General features: G+C 34.4%; 1 protein-coding gene and 1 non-coding gene across 3 annotated transcripts in view; one reads left to right on the forward strand and one right to left on the reverse strand.

The window, feature by feature from the left end:
* The window catches only part of DNAJC1 (DnaJ heat shock protein family (Hsp40) member C1), a 219,476-nt gene that overhangs the window by 151,141 nt on the left and 41,230 nt on the right, over nt 1-27,105 (reverse strand). Inside the window, exon 1 of one of the 2 annotated variants that reach the window (XM_030321176.1) lies at nt 15,113-15,157. The exons of the other annotated variant lie outside the window; for it this stretch is intronic. Within the exon in view, the coding sequence (XP_030177036.1) occupies nt 15,113-15,121 (9 nt within the window). The 5' untranslated portion in view covers nt 15,122-15,157. Of the gene's footprint in view, nt 1-15,112; nt 15,158-27,105 lie in introns of those variants that run through there. 2 annotated transcript variants of the gene reach the window in all.
* On the forward strand, nt 22,726-22,832 carry LOC115519522. The gene has a single exon (XR_003970532.1). It is a non-coding gene; the product is annotated as a U6 spliceosomal RNA (small nuclear RNA).

Genomic DNA, 27,105 nt, shown 5'->3' on the forward strand with positions numbered 1-27,105 from the left:
AGTTCGAGCCCGCGTTGGGCTCTGTGCTGACCGCTCAGAGCCTGGAGCCTGTTTCAGATTCTGTGTCTCCCTCTCTCTCTGCCCCTCCCCTGTTCATGCTCTGTCTCTCTTTGTCTCAAAAATAAATAAACGTTAAAAAAAAATTTTGAAAAAAAAAAAAAAAGGCAGAAACTTGCAAAATGGATTAAAAACAACCATGCTCCAACTATATGGGGCCTATAAGAAAATCATTTTAGAACCAAAGTGAAAATGTGAGGGTGGAAAATAATACTAAGTGCAAAGAGTAACCAAAAGAGAGCTGGGATGGCTATATTAACACATGCAAACAGACACTAAGACAAAAATGGTTACAAGAGACAAAAAAGAACATTACATAATGAAAAAAGATGAATGCATCAAGATGCTATAACAATTATAAACATATATGCACCTAACAACAGAGCCCCAAAACATATAAAGCAACTACTTAACAGATTTAAAGGGAGAAATGGAGCATTTGTACAGTATATTGGAAACTTCAATACCCCAGTTTTCTCAATAATGTCCAGAGAAATTAGGCAAAACATTAGCAAGTAAACAGAAGACTTAAACAACAGTAAACCAACTGGTTGACCTACCTACCAGACATCCACAGAACATTCTACCTAACAATAGCAGAATACACATGAAACATTTCCATAATAGGCCAGATTTTAGGCCACAATGTAAGTCAAGATAAATTTTAAAATACTGAAATCATACAAAGTATCTTCTCTAACCACAATGGAATAAATTAAAAATCAATGACAGAAGGAAATTTGGAAAATTCACAAATGTGTGGAAATAACACACTCATGAACAACCAGTGAGTCAAAAAAAAAAAAAAAAAAACACAAAAACAACTTATATATGAATGACAAGTGCCATTATGTTATCTCTCTATAAGATAATTGTGTACATGTTACAAGAACACAGAAACAGTCTAGAAAACTGTGGGTTTTTTAAATTTTTTTTAATGTTTATTCATTTTTGAGACAGAGAGAGGGACAGAGCATGAATGGGTGAAGGTCAGAGCAAGAGGGAGACACAGATTCTGAAACAGGCTCCAGGCTCTGAGCTGTCAGCACAGAGCCCAACGAGGGGCTCGAACTCACGGACCGCGAGATCATGACCTGAGCCGAAGTAGGACGCCCAACTGACTGAGCCACCCAGGCGCCCCTAGAAAACTGTGTTCTTGAAGAACAAAACTGGAAAAATCTAGAGAATCTTTTTCCAGGGATGTTTAGATTGTGAATGAACAGGAAAGGTCATTAAATTTCGAGATCATATCATTTCCTTTTGGATTTACCTCATTCTGGGAGGTTTTAATTCATTAACATTAATAGTTATTTATCAGTATTTTTCTAAATTAATATGACTAAGCATTAAGCAAGAGTAAATTAAATCATGGTATTCAATTTTGTATAAAGTAAAAAAGGAATCACTATAAACATTAGAAGCACTTTGATATAAATGAAAACAAAACTGCAACATACCAAAACTTAGGCTGCAGTAAAAGCAGTGCTCAGAAGGAATTTTACAGCTATAAACAATGATTTAAAAATCTCAACCTAACCTTCCACCTTAAGGAAACAGAAAAAGAATATAAACTAAACCCAAGCAAATAGAAGAAAGGAAATAATAAAGATTAGAGCAGAGATTAGTGAAATAAAGAACAGAACAACAACAGAGAGACTCCATAAAACCAAAAGTTGGTTCTCTGAAAACGTCAACAAAATTGATAAACCTATACTTGAATGAGAGAGGGGATTCAAGTTATTAAAATCGGGACTAAAAGTGGGGACACATCACTGCCAATCTTACAGAAATAAAAACAATTGTAAGAAATACTATGCATGAGGCACCTCAGTGGCTCAGTCCATTAAATATCCTGGGTTTCAGCTCTGGTCATGATCTCACAGTTTGTGAGATCAAGCCCCACATCAGTCTCTGTGACAACAGCACAAAGCCTCCTTAGGATCTCTCTCTCTCCCTGCTCACACCCACTGTCTCTCTCTCTCTCTCTCTCAAATATTTTTAAAAATTAAAAAAAAAATTTTTTTTAATGCTTTTATTTATTGAGAGGAGATAGAACATGAGCAGGGGGTGGGGAAGAAAGAGAGGGAGACACAAAATCCAAAGCAGGCTCTAGGCTCTAAGCTGTCAGTACAGAGCCCTATGCGGGGCTCAAACTCATGAACCATGAGATCATGACCTGACCTGAAGTTGGATGCCCAAATGACTGAGCCACCCAGGCACCCCTCAAAATAAACATTTTTTAAAAAGAAAATACTATGCATAAATAATTGTTTGCCAAGCAATTAGAAAACTCAAACAAAATAGACAAATTCCTAGAAACACACAAATTGACTTGTGAAGAAACAGAAAAACTGGATATACTTATAACAATAAAGAAATTGATTAGTTTTAAAGACCCAAAACCAAAAAAGAAACCTCAACATCCAACAAAGCCCCAAACTGCAAAATCTGATGACTTCACTAGTGAATTCTAATATACATTTAAAGAAATCACCAGTCCTCTACAAACTCTTCCAAAACACAGAAGTGGAAGGAATGCTTTCTAACTCATTCTATGGGGCACCGATACTGAAAGCCAGACAAACACTACAAAAAAAGAAAACTATAGACCAATATCCCTTATGAATATTGACACAATTCCTCAACAAATTTCTAGTAATCCAAATTCAGCAGCATATAAAAAGAATTATATATCATGACCAGATGCTATTTATCCCATGAATGCAAGGGTGGATTCAATGTATGAAAAATTAACATTATATACCATATTATTAAAATGAGGGACTAAAATCACATCATTATCTCAATTGATGGGAAAAGTATATGGTAAAATACAATACCATTTGATAACAAAATAAACTAGGACTAGAAGGGAACTTTCTCAAGTTGATAAAGGGCATATATGAAAAACCTATAGCTAACTTCATACTTAATGGTGAAAGTCTGAAAGTTTCCCCCCAAGATTAGTAATAAGACAGATGTCTGCTGTCACCACTTTTGTACTGGATGTCCTAGCCTGAGCAACTACTCAAGAAAAACAAATAAAAGGCATCCAAATTGGTATGGAAGAATTAATACCATCTCCATTCACAAATGATATGATTTTATATATAGAAAATCCTAAGGGGTGCCTGGGTGGCTCAGCTGGTTAAGTGCCTGACTTCAGCTCAGGTCATGATCTCATGGTTTGTGATTCAAGCCCTACATAAGGCTCTGTGGTGACAGTGCAGAGCCTGCCTGAGATTCTCACTCTTCCCTCTCTCCCTGCTCCTTCCCCACTCTCTCTCTCTGTCTCTCTCTCTCAAAAATAAATACATAACTTAAGACAAAAAGAAAAGAAAAGAAAAGAAAAGAAAAGAAAAGAAAAGAAAAGAAAAGAAAAGAAAAGAAAAGGAAAAAATTCTAAAGTATGGGGCACCTGGTTGGCTCAGTCAGAAGAGCATGTGACTCTTGATCTTGGGGTTGTGAGTTTGAGCCTCACATTGGGTGCAGAGATTACTTAAAAATAAAATCTTAAAAAAAAAAGAAAAGAAAATCCTAAAGCATCACAGAACAAGTACCAGAGCTAATAAATCCAACAAGTAGTAGGACACCAGATCAACATATAAAAATCAGTTGTATTTCTACACACTAGCAATAAGAAAATCTGAAAATGAAATTAAGACAAATCTTTTACAATAGCAACAAAAAGAATAAAATACTTTGGAATAAGTTTAACAAATGTGTAACATTTGTACAATGTGAATTATAAAACATTGCTGAAAGAAATGAAAGATCTAAATAAATGGAGAGATATCCCATTTCATGAATGAGAAGACTTAATACTGTTAAGATGGCAATACTTCCCAAGTTGATCTTCCCAAGTAGATTCAATACAATCCCTATGAAAATCCTACCTGGAATTTTGGAAAAATGTACATGCTTATCCTAAAATTCATAGGGAAATGCCAGAGACCCAGAATAGCTACAACACCATGAAAACAAACAAACAACAAAATCGGAGGACTTGCAAGTCTTAATTTCAAAATTTCCTATAAATCTACAGTCATTAAGATAGTATGGTCATGAAGCAAGATCAGACATATAGCTCAATAAAGAATTCAGAGTTCAGAAATAAACTTAGTCATCTATGGTTAACTGGTTTTCTTTCTTTCTTTCCTTCTTTCTTTCTTTTTCTTTCTCTTTCTTTCTTTCTTTCTTTTTCTTTCTTTCCTTCTTTATTTCTTTCCCTCTTTCTTTCCTTCTTTCCTTCTTTCTTTCCTTGTCAGCTGATTTTCAACAAGGATGCCAAGATCATTTAATAGGAAGAGAATAGCCTTTTCCACAAACAATGCTGAGACAATTGGATATCCATATGCAAAAGACTGAAGCTGGACCCTTACCTCACACTACAAACACAAATTAGCTAGAAATGGATCAAAGTCCTAAATGTAAGAGCTAAAATGGTAAGATTCTTAGAAGAAAACATAGAGGTAAATCTGCATGACGTTGGATTTTATAATGCACGCTTAGCTACGACATCAAAGGGATAGAAAACAAAAGATAAAAGAGAGAACTATATTTCATCAAAATTTAAAATTTTGCAGCCACTGGGCAAAATCACTGTTTGGTGATTCCTTGAAAATATATATAATAAACAAACATAGAATAAATAAACACAGAAGCACCATATGACCTAGTAATTACACTCCTAGATATTTATTGAAAAGAATGAAAACAGGTGTTCAAACAAAAACTTGTACACAAATGTTCACAGCAGCATTATTTACAATAGCCAAAAAGTGAAAACAACCCAAATGTCCACCAACCTACGCATGGATGCAGTAGAGGTCTATACACACAATAAATAAAATTCAGACACAAAAATGAATATGGTACTGATATATGCTACAATATGAATAAACCTTGAGAACACTATGCTAAGTGAGAAGGGCTGGACACAAAAGCCATATGTTATATGAATCCATTTAAACTATACATTTGTACTTTATGAACAAATCCATCGAGACAGAAAACATATCCGTAGTTCCCAGGGACTGGGGAGAATGAGGAACAGGGGAGTGACTCCTTAATGTACAAAGAGTTTCTGTTGGGGTGGTGAAAATGTTCTGGAATTAAATCATGACTGCACAACACTGTTAATATACTGTAAATCACTGAATTGTATACTTTAAAATGGTTATTTTATGTTTCATGAATTTTATCTCGCTTTTAAAAAACCAAGACAATGCAGAAATACCTTTATTGCATGCTATGTAGTAGGCATCATTCTAGCCACTATATGTATGTATATGTATACATATATGTGCATATATATATAGGCATATATAAATATACATATATAAAGGGAATTAGCACATATATGTATATATATGTATATAGGATGTACATAGAATATATATATTAATGTACATATATATTTATATATGCTAATTCCCTTCATCCTTGCAACCCTTTGTGATAACTACTATCTCTATTTCAATGAGGAAACTGAGGCTCAAACTGAGACTGAGTAATCTGCCCAATGTAACACAGGTAGTAAGTGGCAAAAATTTCTTGCCAGAAATTTGGTCTCACCTCCCATGGTACCTCTTCTAGAATTAAAGACTTTTCTGGATATCCTATGGCCACTCCTTGGTTATCTTCTTTTTTTTTAAAATTTTTTTAATGTTTATTCATTTTTGAGAGAGACAAACGGAGAGTGAGCAGGGGGAGGGGGGCGCAGAGAGAGAGAAACACACACAGAATCCAAAGCAGGGTCCAGGTTCTGAGCTGTCAGCACAGAGCCTGATGCGGGGCCCAAATCCACAAGCCATGAGCTGAAGTCAGACGCTTCCTCGACAGAGCCACCCAGGCGTCCCTTGGTCATCTTCTAATGTAAGATATCCTATATATGGCAAAATGGAGGCAGTTATCTCTGGGAATCGGAAAAACAAGATTACTAATGATCTGATACAGCTCAACTCAGAGATGTTTAAAATGTATGTGTTGCTCCCTGTGAACCATTCTTCTAGAGACAGATGTACTAATGTAAAAGAAAAAGTTCTCACCTAATGTATTTATGTATAGACCTGGTAGGCTTGCTGTTTGATTGGGACAGAGCTCACAGAAATTTTACTTATATTCTAGATCCTATCAGAACTAGCCCCTTTGCATTCATTACAATGTTTATGATGAAGACAGGTGTGAACATAACTAAGCCATTTAGTAGTTATGTGGTTTTGGAGAATTTTTCGGCTGTAAAATGTAAAAAAGATTGCTGGGATGTTTAAATGATAATACGTATGAATGACATGCTTATTATGGTATGTGGCAGCAGTGCCAAGGAAGTGAAAATTATTATTATAACACGTAGGCTAGAAAGTCACGATTTATCCTTCATTTTTACACTTGGCAAATCTGACTGGAAGTTACTTTGGATTTGTGCTTTAAACCACAAGAACTAGGGAACTGAGCAGAGTAAAATGGATTTGGAGATTTCTTATTTTTTGATTTGTTTGACATTTATTGAATACCTACTACGTGCAAGCATTGAGGATACAGTGGTGAACAAAACATAAAGTCTATTCTTATAAAAGTTTGACAAAGAGCATTGTGAAATCACTGCCTAGGTGACCTAAGAGAGATTTATTTTACTTTCTATTGAAGATTGGCAAACTTTTTCTGTAAAGGTTGGATAATAAATATTTGAGGCTTTGCAGGCCAAAGGGTCTCGTTCCAACTATTCAGCTCTGCCATTGTAGTGAGGAAGCAGCCACAGAGAATACAAAAACAAATGTGTGGGGCACTGTCCAAACAAAATTTTATTTTCAAAAACAGGTAGCAGCAGGCTTTCAGCCATGGGCTGGACTGTAGTTTGTTCACCTCTGATTTATATCAGTGGATTGCCCATAATTTAATTGATTCTATTTACGCTCATCTCACAAATGCGAAACCCACCTATTTTTAGGTCTGCTAGGCTGTAGAAAAACACATGACTAGTTAATCAAAACAAAAATCAGAAGACCTTATCCAAGATCTGACCAAAGAAAACTCTTCTCAATAAAACTTTCTATTGTCTTGAAAAAACACAAGGATATTAAATCCAAGAGAAGAACATATATTTGGCAATCAGATTCAGCAAGGAGAAAAGACCACAGTTACCCAAACTATGTATTTAGGCACAAAACTGAGGGACTTCAAACTCTGGTTGACATCTAGAAATCTTAATTTGTGTAGTGTTACTACAGAAGATCAACTGTCTCAAAGTTAGTAATTCCATGTAATCTTTCTGACTTGGTCATTTTCACATTCGGTACTACTGATTAAAAGCTCACTAAATGAAGTCTTAATAAGAACTTTGTCCTCTTTATTCTGGCCTTTGCACTTAAATTTATTAGTCAACAGAGTCCACCCCGTCCACCCTCTTCCCCCAAAAAGCCATCAAACACACACACACACACACACACACACACACACACACACACACGCCTAGACATAAATGCAATTACCATGAAAAGAACTAAATAATAGAGACACTGAGAAGAAATCTCTGGTCAGTGGACTGGGAAAATAAGGCAGGAAACTTATACATACTAAGATATGTATTCACATCTTCAGGACCATGGGATTTTAGAACAGGTGCATATAAAATTCAAAATAACTTGAAAAAGGAAAATGTTTTAAAAATAAATAATGATTGGGGCGCCCAGGTGGCTCAGTCGTTAAATGCATGACTTTGGCTCAGGTCGCGATCTCAAAGTTTATGGGTTCGAGCCCTGCGTCAGGCTCTTTGATGACAGCTCAGAGCCTGGAGCCTGCTTAGGATTCTGTGTCCCCTTCTTTCTCTGCCCATCCCCCACTCATCTCTGTCTCTCTTTCCCTTTCTCAAAAAATGAATAAACATTTAAAAAATTTGATAAAAAAATAAAGATAAATAATAATTTCCATGGCAAAAATAAATAAATAGCATAGAATAAAGTAAGTTTTCTTCACGATAAATTTTAAGTCTGGGCTTCTATGGCTAATCTACAAAAGAAGCAGGGAGAAGCTTTGGGTTCTTCTGCTATAAATCTGTTAAAGTCGATTGCTTTTAGAGAAATCTACTGAAATTTATATAACATGACAGTTTTAATAGATTTTTCTTAGCATTAAACTCTACATAGGAACCAATGATAGGTTAGCCTGTATAAAAATCCTTTGGGAGTCAAGGTCAGTAAAAATGATTTGTTGACAAATCAGATAATTCCTAGTACAGTAAAAGAGGAATACTGCCCTCTCATTTTTAACTTGTACCAAAACACATTTGGATTAGTAACATGTTTATTTAAGTTGGCCACACCTCTGCTCTCTCCACAGGATTAAAAAAGTAAGCATTATCTAAATGTAGGTTAAAAAAAAGATTGCAGCCTCAAGAAACAGCTGCTTCTGATATCTAATTACTGGGGGACTGACTTGGCAGGAAGACCAGATCAACTATTCACAAAACAAAATTATCACTTCTGGTAACCAGATTAGTTATCTTAGACTACATTTTGCAACTAGTTCCTGTTGAAGAGGAAGTCTTTTTAACAAGTCAATGGCAGGTGAAAAAAACTGGAAGGGATAGTTCAGTATTAAAGAGATTTGAAAGACAGAACAATCAAATGTAACGTATGGACCTTGTTTGGTCTCTGATTCAAACAAAACCAAGGTGAAAATTGACATTTTGAGACAACTGGGAATATGTGACTAAGAACTACATACTAGGTGCTATTAAGGAATTATTATTAATTTTATTAGCTAGATGATTATATCATGACTATTTAACAAAATATCTTTATCTAAAAGAGGCATAACATGTCATAATGTCGATATTCATTTTTAAATACTTCAGAAGAAAAAAAAAGGATAATGTGGCAAATGCTGAAATCTTAAAGAAGGCATATGGGAGATTAAATTATTCTGCTTCTGTGTATGTTTTTAAATATCCTTAATAAAAAAAACCCCAAAATCATAATGGTAAGCAATAAATCATGCAATATATAGTTAAATCTATTACAATTGGTTGCTTTATGTATTTAGTAAGTGCTCTTGAAACAGAAGAGATATGCCATAAGAGACAAACTATTAGCAACCAAGAATTAAAAAAAAAAAAAAAAGGAAGAGTAAAGAGGGAAAGGATAAGTAGTGAAACAAAAGCTATTATTATATTTTGATCCACAAGAGAAATATAGATTTCATTATCATTTTTAAAAATGAGAAGGTAGCCACCAAAAACTTCCAAGTTAGCAGAAAAAAATTTTTGCTAAGCCAACAATAGCAAGTAAAAAACAAAAAAGTATCATAAATATTATAGACAAAATAAGAATAAAAAAATCAAACATTAATTTCTCAGTAAATATAAACATATATTGAATTCCATTATCAAAATACAAACGATCATCAAATTGAGTTAAAAACAAAACCAAGGGTAGCTCAGTTGGTTAAGTGTCCGACTCTTGACTTTAGCTCAGGTCATGATCTCATGGTTCGTGGGTTCGAGCCCTGCATCGGGCTCTGTGCTGACAGTGCAGAGCCTCCTTGGGAATCTCTCTCTCTCCCCTTCTCTCTCTCTGTCCCTCCCCTGTTGGCGGTCATGCTCTCATGCTCTCTCTCTCAAAATAAATAAATAAACTTAAAAAAAGACTGCCTTTAAAAACAAACAAAACAAAACCCGAAAGACTTTTGAAACCAGAGATAAAGACAAAAGTAAACAAAAGAAAAGCAAGAGTGTTGACATTATTATCAGAAAAATTGGAACTTAAGGTCAAAATTAACCACAAAGAGTGGTAGTAGGTAATGATAAAAGGCATATAACCAACTGAAAAGTTAAAATAGTCATAAACTTTTATGCTCCAAACAACCCAAAATCCATATACATAAGAGCAAAAACTCCCAAACTTCATAAAAATAATCATGGGTAGAAGATTTTAATATACCTTTTACAGAACTTGACATAAGTGAACCAAAAATAAGCACAGTTATAAGGAATTTGAATGATTTAAAAAAAAAAAACCTTTAAGATGCTTATACTTTGCATAGATATAAACATACAAACATACATATAAACAAAACAGCACAACGCCTCAAATCCAAGCTCAGAAATTTAAAACAACAGTAATGAATTTGGTCACAAAGAAAGTCTTAATTCTAAAAAGTGATTTTTACAGCTTACATTTTAAAATAACAATCAAATAACTATCAGTGTCAAATATGACAAAAACCTCAGCTGTTTACAGATTAAAAAAAACCAGATTTGGGGCGCCTGGGTGGCGCAGTCAGTTAAGCGTCCGACTTCAGCCAGGTCACGATCTCGCGGTCCGTGAGTTCGAGCCCCGCATCAGGCTCTGGGCTGATGGCTCAGAGCCTGGAGCCTGTTTCCGATTCTGTGTCTCCCTCTCTCTGACCCTCCCCTGTTCATGCTCTGTCTCTCTCTGTCCCAAAAATAAATAAAAAACGTTGAAAAAAAAATTAAAAAAAAAAAACAAACCAGATTTATGAAAGCAAATTAAAAGTTGAAATTATGTACATATTGCCTAGAAATTAATGAAAAGGAAAATATTCAACATCAAAGCCTCAGAGAGCTATAGCTCTACTTTGAGGGAAATATATGTAACTTTAAATGTTATTATTAACAGGGTAAACTGAAAATGAATAGACCAAGTGCCCAACCTAAGAAAGTAGAAAAAAATAACAAAATACACAAAAGAAAATAGGAATAATCATAAAAGCTGAAAGCAGTGAAACAAAAAAGGAAAAAAGCCAGTTCTTTGGAAAGATGAACAAAATGTACCAGGGAGTGCCTCACTAGTCACTCAAAACCTCAGTCTCTATATCTTGAAAATGGTCACATATCAACTTTCCTTTCCTTTCCTCTATTTTTCAATAGCAGGGTTGAATGATCTCATCTGAAAGCTCAGCCCAGACAACTTCTAGATATAACAGGGAACATTTAACATCTGTTGTTCACCTAATGCAGTTTTGCATTTATTCCCTTTTAGAGACAGGTTGGCATTTAAACAGCCACATGTGTCTAAAATGAACAAATCAGGAGACTATAAACACTGGTGAGGATGTGGAGAAACGGGAAACCTCTTGCACTGTTGGTGGGAATGTAAACTGGTGCACCCATTCTGGAAAACAGTGTAGAGGTTCCTCAAAAAATTAAAAATAGATCTACCCTACAACCCAGCAATAGCAGTACTAGGAATTTACCCAAGGGATACAGGAGTGCTGATGCATAGGGGCCCATGTTCCCCAATGTTTATAGCAGAGCTTTCAACAATAGCCAAATTATGGAAAGAGACTAAATGCCTATCAACTGATGAATGGATGAAGAAGATGTGGTTTATATATACAACGGAATAGTATGCGGCAATGAGAAAGAATGAAATCCTGCCATTTGCAGCAACGTGGATGGAACGGGAGGGTATTATGCTAAATGAAATAAGTCCGTCAGAGAAAGACAGATACCATACATTTTCACTCATATGTGGATCTTGAGAAACTTAACAGAAGAACATGGTGGGTAGGGAAGGGGGAAAAATTACAAACAGAGAGGGAGGGAGGCAAACCATAAGAGACTCTTAAATACAGAGAACAAACTGAGGGTTGATGTGGCAGCGGGGAGAGGGGAAAGTGGGTGATGGGCACTGAGGAGGGCACTTGTTAGGATGAGCACTGGGTGTTGTATGGAAGTCAATTTGACAATAAATTATATTAAAAATAAATAAATAAATAGCCACATGTGGCTGCTGGCTAACTGTACTTGACAATGCATTTCTAGAGCACCTTCTCATATTACAGGAGATAGGAAGCAAAAAACTAGAAGTGAGATGGATTTGGCCAGCAGATGCACTTGGATACAGAATGCAGAAATGAGGTAAAGACCACTTGGCAAACAAGGTCAAGGGTTTTTCGACGACAGTATGAGTAAAGATCCTAGTATTTAACCACTAGCTTCAGGAATGCTGGGCACGTCTCTGAGTGAGGTGGGTGTAGGTCTGGAGCTGGCACAAGTTGCAGTGGCTAACTGGTCATGAAAGTGTCCTGATCATGGTGATTCCCAATTGTGGCAATCATAGTACAGTTCAAGTAAGAGATACAAGAGAGTGGCAATGAGTTTACCTTGGGTAACCTGTGGGGGAAAGAGAAGGAAGACTCTGAAAGAGAAGGAAAGAGAAGGAAGAAATGATATTTGAAGAACTTCCACTGATAAATTAGATCGAGGTTCAGTGTAAATGACAGATGACTTGTAGGTGTCAGACTTGCACAAGTAAGGATACTGGTGCCATTGGCAGAAACAGGGAATACTGGAGGAGGACTAGATGCGCAGAGAAGACCGTGAGTTTGCTGAGCAGAAGGTGCCTTTGAAATAATCAGATGCAACTACCAATTAAGCACCTGGATACATAGGTCTGAAGCTCAAAGTAGTTTGTGCGAGCTATAGAAATTTAGTTGGACAAGAAGAAAAATCAAACCATGAATAACATTGCTTAAAGAAGAAAGTATGGAGTGGTAAGATATGAAGGCCTCAATAAGTATAAAAAATGTAAATAAGTAGTGGCAGAGAACCAGAGGCAGGCAGAAAGTCAGAAAGAAGAGAGTGTAGTTTTATTTCAAGAATAAAAGAATGGTTGAGAAGGATCCAGTTGAGAGAAGAATTTAAACACAGGTGAACAGGGGATAACTGAGAGTATGCTTCCAGAGTGGGTGGGAGCAGAGCAAGGGATAAAATTCAAATTATGAGAAAAAGACTGGCCTTCAAAGCAGGGACATCTCCAACAGCAAGGAGAGGGCAGATGTAGGAGTAAGTCTGTAGGTGGGCCGTGGGCAGCTGAAAGCATCTGAATGTAAATGTTATAAATCCCATTGGTAATAAAAGTTGGAAAGGGAATTCTTTGCTTGAATTAACAAGAATGAGGGTATAATCTGAAGGTATAGAGTTCTTTTAGGCTTGAACTCTTTTTAAAAAAAATTGTTTAATGTTTATTTTTCAGAGAGAGAGAAGCAGAGCACAAGTTGGGGAAGGGCAAAGAGAGAGGGAGACACAGAATCTGAAGCAGGATCCTGGCTCTGAGCTATTAGCCCAGAGCCCAATGTGGGGCTCAAACTCAAAAGCTGTGAGATCATGACCTGAGCCGAAGTTGGCTCCTTAACCAACTGAGCCCCCCAGGTGCCCCTAGCCTTGAACTCTTCATCAGAGGTAGCAGGAAGGTCACACTAAGGGGAAAAAATGGACAGGTGGATACGGAGGAGACAGAACTAGTAATAGTCTGTAAAGTTTCTCTAGCTCTTCTTTAAAAAGAAGGACGGGGGTGCCTGGGGGGGGGGGGGCTCAATTGGCTAAGCTCAGGTCATGATCTCGCAGTTTGTAAGTGAGCTCAAGCTCCGCATCAGGCTCTGCACTGACAGTATGGAGCCTGCTTGGGATCCTCTGGTTCCCTCTCTCTCTGCCACTCCCCTGCTTGAGCTCTGTCTCTCAAAAATAAATAAGCATTAAAAAAATAAATAAAAGAAGGTCTGAAGTATGTAGTGGTACATCTACATTTAACTTAACCCTTTTTTCTACGTTAGTGTTTCTTCATATTTCCAGTTTTATGCAAAATAACTGATAATTTAGTAACTTGAGAAGTGACATGTGAAAAACCAAAATTATACTAGACAATCACTGAATAAAATGATCAGTAAATTCAAGTTCCCAGCTTTTCTCCCTACATATTACATACAGAAAAAGATAATATTTTACAATCTATATATTTATATCCAAATGGCCAACAAACACATGAAAAAGTACTCCATTTCATTCACCACTGGGGAAAAGCAAATTAAGGCCACAGCGAGATACCACTATGTACCTATCAGAACAGTCAAAATTAAAAAGATAATTTTTTAATCTTTATAAAACGAAACAATAAAAGACTTTCTTTTTACAAAGGTAATATCAAGTGTTCACAAAAATATGGAGAAACTACACCATCAAACCACAGCCAGAGGGAGAATAAACTAGCACCACCATTTGAATACTGGCAACATCTACTACAGTTGCATATACACACATCCTATGATCGAGCAACTTCATTCAACTTCATTCCTAGGTGCATACCCATATGCTCATCAAAAGACATCTGCAAAAATGTTCATACATGTACTGTTCATAACAGCTCCAAATTGGAAACAACCTAAATATCCATCAACAATAGAATGGATAGGGGGCATCTGGGTAGCTCAGTCGGTTAAGCATCCAGCTCTTGATTTCGGCTCAGGTCATGATCTCAGGGCTGTGAGTTTGAGCCCCGCATCTGGCTCTGTGTTGACAGCACAGAGCCTGCTTGGGATTCTCTGTCTCCCTCTCTCTCTGCTCCTCCTCCCCTCACACACACTCACGCGTGCGCTCTCTCTCTCTCTCAAAATAAATAAACATAAAAAAGAACAGTAGGCTGGGTAAATAAATTGGGGTACCTTCAAACAATGAAAATGCACAGACAGCAATAAGTTTGAGTGAAAGTTTTGTTCTACACAACAGCATTGATGAATTTTGAGTTTTGTGAGCCTACTGAACAAAAGAAGCCAAGCAATCATAGCATATACTGTGTGATTCTGTGTATACAGATTTTATTTTAAAGATAAAACTAATTTATGGGTTATAAAGCAGGATAGTGACTACCAAAGGAGAGTAAACGAGAGGGAGCACAAGGCAGCGGGGGGGGGGTGGTGGGGGTGGGAGGTATTCTGGAAGGCTGGTAACATTCTATTTCTTGACCTTGGTCATTACACAGATGGATTTAGTTGTGAAAACTCATCCAACTAAATACTTACGATTTTTGCATTTTTCTGAATGTATCAATTTGTGCATTTCAGTAAAAACTTTACTTCAGAAAACTGTATCTGTTAAACTACTTTGGTAGATCTGACTCTCCAAATGAGCTCCTTAAAGAAATAGCAACAATCCAAAAGAAAATAAAATATATAACCTCCACATTTAAGCAACTTCTCTTCCAAAGAAAAAAAAGGCAAAAGATATCACATGCAAATTAAATAAAAACTTCCCACCAACCAGCTTCATTCCATAGCATCATCTGATCTTCCCCCCTTTCCTTATCCTGAGTAAACAAAGAAAAAAAGAAGAAAAAAACCTCATTTGTAGCTTTCCATGAGATAAAACGGTATGAGATGATACCTGATTTATTCTTCCTCTTTGCTCTGTGCTTACTTTTAGGACTGTAGCCAGAGAAGAATTTTGCAATAATTTATCTTCCCTGTTGCAGGGTAGTTGTAATTTCTATGACTTAGGAAACAAACAGGCAAGTAATAAAAGAAAATCAGTATTAGTGTATACTTTGATACTATGTATCTTTCCTATACATTTTAGCAGCTCCTGAAGCCAAGAATTTTCAAAGTCTTGTTTCCCCAGGGGCATTTTATTATGCAATAGCTTCTTATAGATTATTCCATGATCATTATGCTCTAGTCAGGGTCTGATAGTTCTCTGTGAAAAAAAAAAAATCTTAAGTATTTTACTTTAGCATATTTGTCAATACTCTACTTGTTTACCAAACTGTCATCGAATTATTTGTAATAATTTATAAGTCCATCTTTGTAGAAATTACAAAAGAAACAAAACAAATATAGGCTATTAAATTCCAAGTTCTGTTTCATCTATATTTCCAAGAATTAGTACGCGGCCTGAATGGGTTGGGGGGATTATGAACAGTTGCGACAGAAAATGATTGTGAAAGACGAGGAAGACCTTTTAGTGGTCTGTAGACAGAGAATTTGATGTGATCTGAGGAATTTGATGTGAACTGAGAGGCAAAGTAAAAACAAAAGGATGCTAGAAGTACCTAAAAGATTGAAGAATTTAGTAATGCTGGTTGCTAGGAAGAGAGAACGAGGTAAGAAAAAAGGCTATTGCAATGAACACTTACTTAAGCAAAACCATAATCAAATATGAACAAAATCAACCTAGTTCTAACCACTGGTCATCAAGCAAAATCACACAAGACACAAGCACAATAAAAGTATGCTGTGTATTATTCCATAAAGTAATATGGAATATTAACTCTCCTAATTACCAAGGTAACCCCAAAGGTTTAGAGGACTGAATAACCTAGTTTGGTGTTAGAAAGCAGTCACTTCTTGAAACATGGGTACTTCAAAACAAAACAGGATATAACCCTTGTGAATCTGGAAATGGTTTTAAATCATTTATCAAGTCAGTTAAAAGTAGAGAATGAAAAAAAAAAAAAAAGAATACTCAAATCCAAAAATTATTTCAACAATGTATTCCTGGTTCTAATACATGGGTAACATGAGGGAAAAAAGAACCTTCCTTCTTAAACTGGTTAGGATTATCTCACTTCTCTTCTGGGAATTTTAATTATTTCTGTTTTTTGTTTGTTTTGTTTTGTTTTTAAGCAGTATACAGAAAAGACAGAAAAGAAAAGCCCTAACATACATCCAGATTTTAAAACTTTTAACTATTGAAGGTGAGCAAAAGGTTTAAAAATGTATTGCTTGCAATGCAACTGGTGGAGTCTGACCTCTCACTGAAAGATACAATTTCTTTCAGCTACTCTTCCAAGTTAATCAAATGTGCTTTAGTAATATTAATTTTCTAGAAAGTCTCCAATTGGGAAAGAGTGGAGAATGAAGCTGAGATAAGTGGCATTTTAAAGAACAGGTGCTCTTAACTTGTCCTAAGTTTCTTTTGAACTTACATGGATTCCTAATGTGCACTACAGGTCACCAAACACAATCTGCCTAGAATGAGAAATTTTCCATGTTGAGTCTATCACTACTGATTTGGAGATCACTGTGATACCATATTAAGTGCTTCTTAGAGTCAGTATTCTGCCATTTATTTTGTTCCTAAAATTATTATGTGCAGGTTTCTGATAGTCTTGAAAAGCAGTAAATATACAGAACGTTAAATGTTGACAGTTACAGACTGAACCACTAAAGACTACAAGTTGGTAAAGATATAACGACTGGTTAGTACTACTATTTTTATTATATCCCATTTCCTTGCATGACATTAGCGATATCTGAGAAATCAAACTAGTCTTCAAAAGTTAACACATTTCCATCCGAACCCGGAACAGATCTATTTTAAAATCTGTAGTTAAAATTAAAACAAAACAAACTTTTGCATATTATTATGGATTAAAACCACATTATCTGGAAAACGATTTAATTGAGAAGCTAACAAAACTGTGAATGATAATAACATTCACAGTTATCTGAATAATTTAGGCTTACTTTGCTAATTATAACATACCCAGTTCTGTGAGGCTACATGCTTTTGCAGGGAACTTTATTAAGACAATATAAAACTTTTTAAGTCAAACCAAATTAATTTTTTAAAGATAAGTGAGTACTTACATTGATAACAAAACACTCTCCTTCTAAAACCTCAAGATAATCCTAGATATGTAATAACTGTTTGTATACAAGAAATCAGTTTTCAATATTTTATTAAGTCTATATATCAGGTCTCGGATGAAAGCTTAAATCATAAAATACTACCTATCTTCATAATACAACAGTCTAACACATATCTATATTATTGTATCTATTAAACTTTTCTTTTCACAGGTCATCTTCAATTACATGAATTTACCTAGTTACTATTTTTATGCTACAGTTCAATTAATATGTTAGCAAGAGGACTGAGAACACAGAGTTCTGTAAGGCATTATCAAAATATTTAAAAAATAAAATAGTATCTAGCTGATGTTTATAGAATAGATGAATAGAAGAGCTGCAAATTTTCTATGCGGTTCTTAACACTATTATTTCTTATTGATAACTAATTATTTCATTATCAATATGCCACAAATGTATCTTACAAACATACATAATTATTTGCATAACATATAATCTACTCTACAGACTTTATACATACTTTGTCTTATATATTATGACCTTATTATTTAACATTCATTAATAAGCTATTAATTCATAGTGAAGTTACTTTTTTAGAAATCAACTAATTTTTTAAAGTTATTTTCAAAGTTCATTTTATTACACAATTGAAAATTAATTTAATCAGTGACTTTGGAGATAACATACACGACAAGTTTTGCAAATCATCACACCTATATTTGGATGCAAATAAATTTGTTCATAAGTCAGAGCTACTTTATTCAAGAGTATTAACATAAAACTTATATTTAAAAGTAAATTAAAATAATATCTTTACTATAAAAAATACATATACATTATAATGGTCTTTCACTTGGTGTTATTTACCTTCATAAATATTTAAAGAATACAGAAGATTAAATTCAGAGGGTTTACTCATTGATCTTTTGCTTTTTAGTTTAAATAAAAAGTTATGGTGTTATTACATAACAATCATATCTTTTTTTCTGCTTAATAATGAAAATTTTAGGGAAAGGGGATGAATCCAAGGTGAGGGACAACCCAAATAAATCATTTGTGTAGTACAACTTCATTAAAAGCCTTTTTTTTTCAGAAGAAAGTAATCTCTGGAAAGTATTTCAATAGCTATTTAGGTAGCTTGATGATACAAGATAAAACGAAATAAATTATTTCACTATATATATATATAAAATTTTATTTTTAAAAGCAAAATAAAATAGAAATTCTTTAATGCTAGAATAAATGAAAAGGATAAATAAAATTTTTTATTAAAATAAAGTAACAACTAGAGAGCCGAACTGTTTTTCTAGCTATTGTGCGATCATATTTTAGGTAGCAATGAAAGCTATCAAATATTAATGAAAAATCAAAACTTGAACAGAATGAAGACAAACAATATTAGAACACATATATAACTAATGGAATATAGAGTTGTTCAGACACATTTTAAGAATTGTCAAACAAGTTATATTCTTCAGTCTGTATTAATAACAGGAGCCTTATCTGCTTCTGTTGGTATATTAATATAATGTTTTGACAAATCAAGAGATTTGTATTAAGCACTATAATAACCGCTACATATTTTCTTGTGCTTGATATACTTGCAACATATAGTTTAATAAAAGTCTGTTAGGTATTCTACATTTCAGGAAAACTTATTTAAAAAAAAAATAGTTTACCAAAAGAAATAAGAGAAGTTCGATTATCCTTTTCTACTTGGTTAATTTTTATCTTATTGACATTGATAAAATTTACTGTTAACAATGTGTATAGTACTAACATTGAAAGTGAGTATATAATATTTGAGATATAATGCTAAGTGTTAATCAACCGGAATGCTTCATTGCAGGCTCTGGCATTACAACCAGTAAGATAAAGTAACATAAGTAAACTTTACTAGAGATGATACTACATAATGCCAACATACTGGTTAAAAATGGAGAAAATGCAATTCAGCAACCTCAATGTAAAATAAAGGAATTTTTCCTCCACCAAATTGAAGATAATTTTTAAATTTGTAGCAAATAACAACTGTATGCTTTACTCTTTTTCCTTTAAAAAGCTTTGACATGTGAAATTAACTTGATACATAACTGATTTTATTTCTTAGGGCAAGAACTTCAGAGAAATGGAGAATATTTCAGTTAACTTTTGTCAAGAGAGATTGCTCAAATTAAGTGAAGTTCAAACTTAACCATAACTATTTTAAATGGATTTATTTTAGGAGTAACTATAAGTACAAGGCTATCATTTACGGATATTTGTAGTAGCTTAACAATTTTTTGGAGTTTTCCTATCTCTGAGAAATAGACTGTATCTTTTCAAAGTTCTTTTTTACTACACAATTGAAAACTAATTTAATCCAATTATATTTGTTTAGAAAGTATTAATAATAAAAGGAGATGGTTGAAAAATTATGAGATGTTTCTGAAATGTTTAAAACTTAGTAAGATAAAGATAAGAAACAAAGCATACATGGCTTTCTTAGTAAGATAAGAAACAAATCTTAGTAAGATAAGAAACAAAGCAATACGTGGCTTTTTGGAAGACTGTTGCCACTAAGGTGATTAACAAGCAAATTACACGGCAAATTTAGCTGACTTTATACACAACTTGAAATGAATTTATACCATATTTGCTTAGCCGTCCCCCCAAATTAACTGCTACAAACTCTATCATTACATGTAATTATAAAAAGTTACTGGCAACTACTCTACTTCAGTGAACTGCCTCAATAGAGAAAAATTTTATCAAGAAACTGAAGAATGGTAAAACCACCACAAATCATTTTTCATGCTTCTCATATGATTTCCCAGTTATACATTTTCTTTCAACATAAAACTACTATGTCATGTTAATGCCAGACTAAATATTACCCATGGTTTCCCTCTAACATTTGAGTGCTAAAAATACCAGTTATAAACCAATAGCACATATTTACTAAAACGTTTTATAAGACAGCAAAATTAATCCAGGTTATGGTATACTAGTTGGAAGGTAAGAAAACTTACTATTCTTGTTTTGAGTTTTCTTGTTATTCCAAATGAATTAGAAACTAAAATCAACAGTGTACTGAGAATATTAACATCCATTTTTTCCCTAATAAAAATGACAACTTTATTCCCATATATAGTGATAATGGATTCCTTATTTGGCTACAAAAGGTAAACATTTCTGATGAGAGTAAGAATAATTACTACTTAAAGAACATGTATGTATGTTCCGTAAAAGAATATTTTACATAAAATCTCCTAAATTTTGATTACATTAATTTCAACTTTTTTTAAACTTGGGGAATTGAGTCGGAAAAAAATATTTATGTTCTGTTAAGAGAATGTAACAATTAACAGTATAGATGATAATGTTTAATTAAGGGGCAATATTGATTTTAAGCACCTGATTTCCTACTAGTAAAGTGCCTTTTACTAACTGGTTAGATATGCAATCTCATTCTAATTAATACTAGGTTAGGAACATTTGACTAACATTTTTAACATACTTTTTCAACAAATACTAACAATGAAATAGAAATTTTAGACACTTAAATAGCCATGTTTTCAAATTATTGGTGGGCTTGTTGAATTAATTTCTCTACAAGTGACATACTCATCCTTAAATATCAGTTTTAAAAAAATCCATTCTGGATTCAACATAGTATCTAAAACAATATAAAATATGTATTTGGAAAGATACGGAAAATGTTCTCCCTTAGAAAGTACTGAAGCTCCATCTAGAGGCTTTTCCCCCTATTACTGTCACTTTCAATATAAGTAATATCACCTAGAAATGTGAATAATATTAAAATGTCAGAGATTTCTTTTGTATCTACCTTTTTGTTATTCATAATGAGTTCGTGCCCTAACCTTCTTAGGGTTGCTGTAGCTCCATCACTGCCATCAAGTGGTAAAAAACTAAAACTGAACATTAAAAAAAAGGTGGGGGGGAAGAGGGCAAAAAAGACAGGAAAAAAATTTATATACTCTATACCACTTACATACCTTTTTTGTTTCAAGAAATGAGTTTGTGGGGTTTTTTTCCCATTTATCATCTTAATCAAATTAAGGAGAAAATAAATTTGCCATCTGTTTCCAGAAAATGATAACACTATAGTCTGCAAATCTGAACTTTGCTGGATATTCTTTTGTTTGCAAGATATATAAAAATACCTTAAATCATGATGCAGTTTAATGATATATTTAATATAAGTACAGCTTATAAATTACTTCACTGACAGAGATAGCAGTGAGAAACATAAAGAATTATGATTAATGAATTTTATACTACAACAATTATGAAAAGAATAAAACCATGATATAACTTGAATAAGTATTTTCTATTTTTTCTAAAAATAATCTAGATTTTAATACATTCAATGCCCTCATTGTACTCTCAGGATGTACTCATAGCATTGCCTATGAATGGAGAAAGATGAGAATAAGGGATTCAACACTAAGAAAAGAAAAAAAAAAACCCAAAAAATCAACACTGAGGCAACAAATCAGAAATATAATTCAATTCAAAATTATTTAATACCTTTCCTTTTTTTTATGAACACTTCCTTCCTGAATTATGTAATACGACTTAGGACTTTCAAAGAAACAAAACTACAGAACCAAAGAGAAAGACCAATGATAGACTGTCTCAGTTCAAGGGCTACCGCTCTGTGAAATGCATCATCACTCATGCACAATGTAAAAATATTAAAAAAAAAAATTGTGTATGAAATAGAATGTGGGGACATAGTTAACTCAGTAAGTCTCATAATCATGTTTGGAAACTCCCCCAAATTGCTAAAATATGTGTTTATGATCCATTCTGTTTTATATATTTGTAACATGAACATTTCAGAATGCTGATTTTATTCTTTTGACTAGATTTTCATTTTTACCATGACACTTATTTCTAAATCAGAGAAGTTGAAAAATTTCTTTGACTGCAGATATGAATCCACATTTAAATTAACAACAAAACAACAGCAGCCAGCGTTTATAGAGTTCCTACTCTGTGTCAGGCACCATTCCAAATTTTTCACATGTATTAAATAGCTTCTCAACAACCCTATGATAGGTACTATTAATATTATATAGATAAGGAAATTGAAGCCCAGAGAGGTTAAATAACCATTCACAGTCACACAGTAAGGAGAGGGCATAAGATATGAACCTAAGCAGTCTGCCTGGGGAGTCCTTACTCTTAACCATTTTCATATAAGGCAGTTTTTCTCAATCTTAGCACTTCTGACATTTTGGACTAGATAATTCTTTGTTAAAGGGGTGTTGTTCAGTGCTCGCTTCGGCAGCACGTATACTAAAATTGGAACGATACAGAGAAGATTAGCATGGCCCCCGCGCAAGGATGACGCTCAAATTCATGAAGCGTTCCATATTTTTTTTTAAAAAAAGAGGTTACAGTGTAAGAGAGCCAAAGCGTAAGAGACTCTTAAAAACTGAGAACAAACTGAGGGTTGATGGGGGGTGGGAGGGAGGGGGGGTGGGTGATGGGTATTGAGGAGGGCACCTTTTGGGATGAGCACTGGGTGTTGTATGGAAACCAACTTGACAATAAGCTTCATATATTGAAAAAAAGGGGGGGTACTGTTCAGTGCATTTAGCAGCACCCCTGACCTCTACCACCATATGCCATTAGCATCACCTCTTCCCCCAAGAGGCAATAATCTAAAATGTCTCCCGACAATGCCAAAAGTCTAGGGGAGGAAGAGTAGGATTGCCCCCAGTTGAGAATCATTGATTAAGATTAATCACTGATTAATCTGTTATAACATTGCAGAAACAAATGGTGACCAATTTATCTGAAATTAGTTGTCCCTAATTTTAAATTATTTGCCACAACACAGAAATTTTTAAATCTACAGATGGGTTAGGATAGTAACACTCTTAAGTCTTACTGTTTAGGGGATAATGTGTCATATAATTAAAAACCATAATATGAGGGGCAAACCTCATAATGCAAGATTTATATAGGTAAACATGAAAATATTAGGCAAACATGAAAACAGTGAAGGAGATACATAAATTTCATACAAATTTATATAAGTAGTTACCTCTGGCAAAGGGACTAAGGGACAAAGTATGGGAACATCACTTTTTACTTTATATATTTTTGTATTGTGTTAAATTTTTTCAAACAGCATACTGTTTTTTTACCAAGTTTTTTAGAAACCAAATTTTAGGAAAAATTTTCTCTTTCTAAAATTAGCATTTCAGGAATGCTTATTAAATATGCTGTTTTCACTGGTTTTCCCATATTTCTCCCTATATGTTCTATCTTACATGCTAACATAGGAAATATAACAAATACATGATAAAAATAATTGTACTTAATCAGGCCAAAAAGACAAATTAGATAGTCACCCATGGGTTTGAAAGCTAGCAAACCAAATAATAATTAAGAGGACACTAGAGGTATATATTTTCAAGAGTGCTATTTAAAGATGTATATGACAGTGGGTGTAATTGTTTTTCAAACAATTCTTACTGATTTCTAAATTTTTTTGCAATAACTTTAACCACATACATTTTGCCAATCCCCAATTAGAGCAAGCTTTCTTCCCAATTATTTCTGATTATTCAGAAATCCTTTAAAGAAAGCAGAGAGTCATTAAGCAAAGCACTTTCCTTGTATTAAAAAAAAAAAAAAAAAAAAAAGAAAAGAAAAAAAAAGAACTCAGGGCACCAGGGTGGCTCAGTCGGTTAAGCATTCAACTTGATTTCAGCTCAGGTCATAATCTCACAGTTTGTGAGTTCAAGTCCCATATCAGGCTCTATGCTGACAGTAGGGAGCCTGCTTGGGATTCTTTCTCTCCCCCTCTCTTTCTGCCCCTCCCCCACATTCTCTTTCTCTCTCAAAATAAATACACTTAAAAAAAGAACTCCTAATTAATGTCTGCCCATTTGCATATTCCTTTGCTGGGCTTTGTTGTAATCTTCATTTTCATACAAATTATGCTACTTAAACTAGTTTTATCAAGGATTTGACTTATTATTAGAAACATTTAATTGAGAGGGATGCCTGGGTGGCTCAGTCGGTTAAGCCTGCAACTCTTGGTTTCTTCAGCTCAGGTCATGATCTCACTGTTTGTGAGTTCAAGCCCCACATTGGGCTTCAAGCTAGCAGCCCAGTCTGCTTGGGATTCTCTCTCTCCCTCCCCTGCTCACTTTCTGTCTCTGTCTCTGTCTCCCTCTCAAAATAAATAAATAAACTTTAAACAATAATAAAAAAAGAAACATTTAATTGAGAATACCATTATGGAAAACATACATCATTTTAACACATAAAATATATAAGTAGGGACCAGAAAGTAAAACTATAATGAGATTAAAGTTTAACCAAAATATTCTCCATACAAGTATTGAAATATTAATCAGAATAACCAAGGAACGTGGGTTTTATTTTCCTTCTGGTGCATTTATATTTTCAACAGCTTTAAGTATAATTTACAAACCATAAAAGTCACCTGTTTTAAGTATACATGATTTTTTAGTAAATTTATAGAGTTGTACAACATTATTACAATTCCAGTTTTAAAATATTTCCAACCCCTCCCCCCCCAAATGTTCTCAAACCTATCTCTATGGATTTATTTGCCTTTTCTGGACATTTCATATATATGGAAGGGACGAAATTTTTCTAATATACTTCAGTATCAGATTTAACAGCAAAAAAAAAATATATTCTTTTTTGAGTGAAGATTTTGCAGTTGAAGTTCTTTCTAAAAGTTATAGATGCTTTGCTCATTTGGTAAGGACAGTATAAACTAACTGAACTCCTTTGCCTTATTTACCTTCCCCCCTTCTACTTCCTTTCTTCCATTTGCCAATTTTCACTGTAGTATTTAATGATCATCACTCAAAAAAAGCCACCATTGTTTAGTATAGTATACATGGAAGGTACAAGGAATGGCCTTTCCATATTGATTCCATTACATATCTTGATAGCTTAGCGAAAAGCAAAAGAAAACAGATGAACATAGACCCTTGAGATGTTCTAGTTTCTCCTAAATGTGAAATACATTTGAAAAAACCGTTCAGGTCTTTAATACAGGTCTTCTAAAATATGAATTCTGTCACCAAATGCAATTTTATCACCAAACAGAATTCTATCATTCAAAAAATTCTCGTGTCACCCTTGACTCCCCTGTCTCTCACAGTCCACATCTAATTCACTAGCAAGTACTGATGTTTCTACACTCAAAAGTATATCAGAATTTGAACATTAACATCTCTGGCCAAGCTACTATCTTTTTTTGCTGGGATCATTACAAAATCCCCTAACACACTGTCTGACTTCAGTCCTTGCTTGGTCCCTTCCCTCAACAGTCTGTTTTCAGCACAGCAGCCAGATTAAAACAAAAAACAGATCCAGTCAAAAACCTCCAACAGCTTTCCATTTTCCTCAGATCAAAAGTCAAAGTCCTTGGTGGTTATCTCAGGAATTTCAATTAACGCTTAAACTTATAACAACCTAGTTTAACTCATAACAACCTATATAACCATTAAGCAATAACTGAAAAAGAAATTTTATTATTTTTATTTTTTAATTAAAAATTTCTTTTTATGTTTATTCATTTCTTGAGAAAGACCAAGTACAAGCAGGGGAGGGGCAAAGAGAGAGGGAGACACAGAATCCATAGCAGGCTCCAGGCTCTGAGCTGTCAGCACAGAGCCTGAAGCAGGGGTCAAACTCACGAACTGCGAGATCATGACCTGAACCGAAGTCAGATGCTTAACTGACTGAGCCACCCAGGTGCCCCTGAAAAAGAAATTAAAAGAAAAAAAAGGGAGAATAAAAACAGTATACTACAAAAAAATCAACTAAATACAAAAACAGGGGAAACTGAAGAACAAAAACCATATAAGATACAGAAGCAAATAGCTTCAAAGGACACTACCCAAAGAGTGAAGAGACAACCACAGAAGAGGAAATATACTTGCAAATTGTATATTTGATAAGAGGTGTATGTCCAGGATACATAAAGAAGTCCTACAACTCCAAAGCAAAAAGACTAACGATACTGTTAAAAAATGGGCAAAGGATTTGAACAGACATTTCTCCAAAGATGACATATAATGGCCAATAGGTGTATGAAAAGATGCTCAACATCACTAATAATTAGGGAACTATAAATCAAACCTATAATATATACTTCAAAACTCCCAGAATATAGTCTTTAAAAATGGAAAACAGCGGGGCGCCTGGGTGGCTCAGTCGGTTGAGCGTCCAACTTTGGCTCAGGTCATGATCTCACCATTTGTGAGTTCGAGCTCCGTGTCAGGCTTTGTGCTGACAGCTCAGAGCCTGGAGCCTGCTTCAGATTCTGTGTCTCCCTCCCTCTGTGCCCCTCCCCTGCTCATGCTCCATCTCTCTCTCTCTCTCTCTCTCTCTCTCTAAAAAGAAACATTAAAACAATTTTTTTAGTGTAAGGATGTAGAGAAATTGGGACCTTTGTACATTGCTCATGAGACAGTAAAAGGATGCAGTCACTATGGAAACCAGCATGACAGTTTCTCAGAGAGTTAGATATGTTATGATATGATATCAAGTCCACTTCTCAGAATATTCCTCCAAGAATTGAAAACGGAGTCAAACATATCTGTGCACCAACATCCATAGAAGTATTATTCACAATAGCCAAAAGGTGGCAAC

Source organism: Lynx canadensis, chromosome B4, assembly GCF_007474595.2.
Source record: "Lynx canadensis isolate LIC74 chromosome B4, mLynCan4.pri.v2, whole genome shotgun sequence".
NCBI classification, from domain to species: Eukaryota; Metazoa; Chordata; class Mammalia; order Carnivora; family Felidae; genus Lynx; species Lynx canadensis.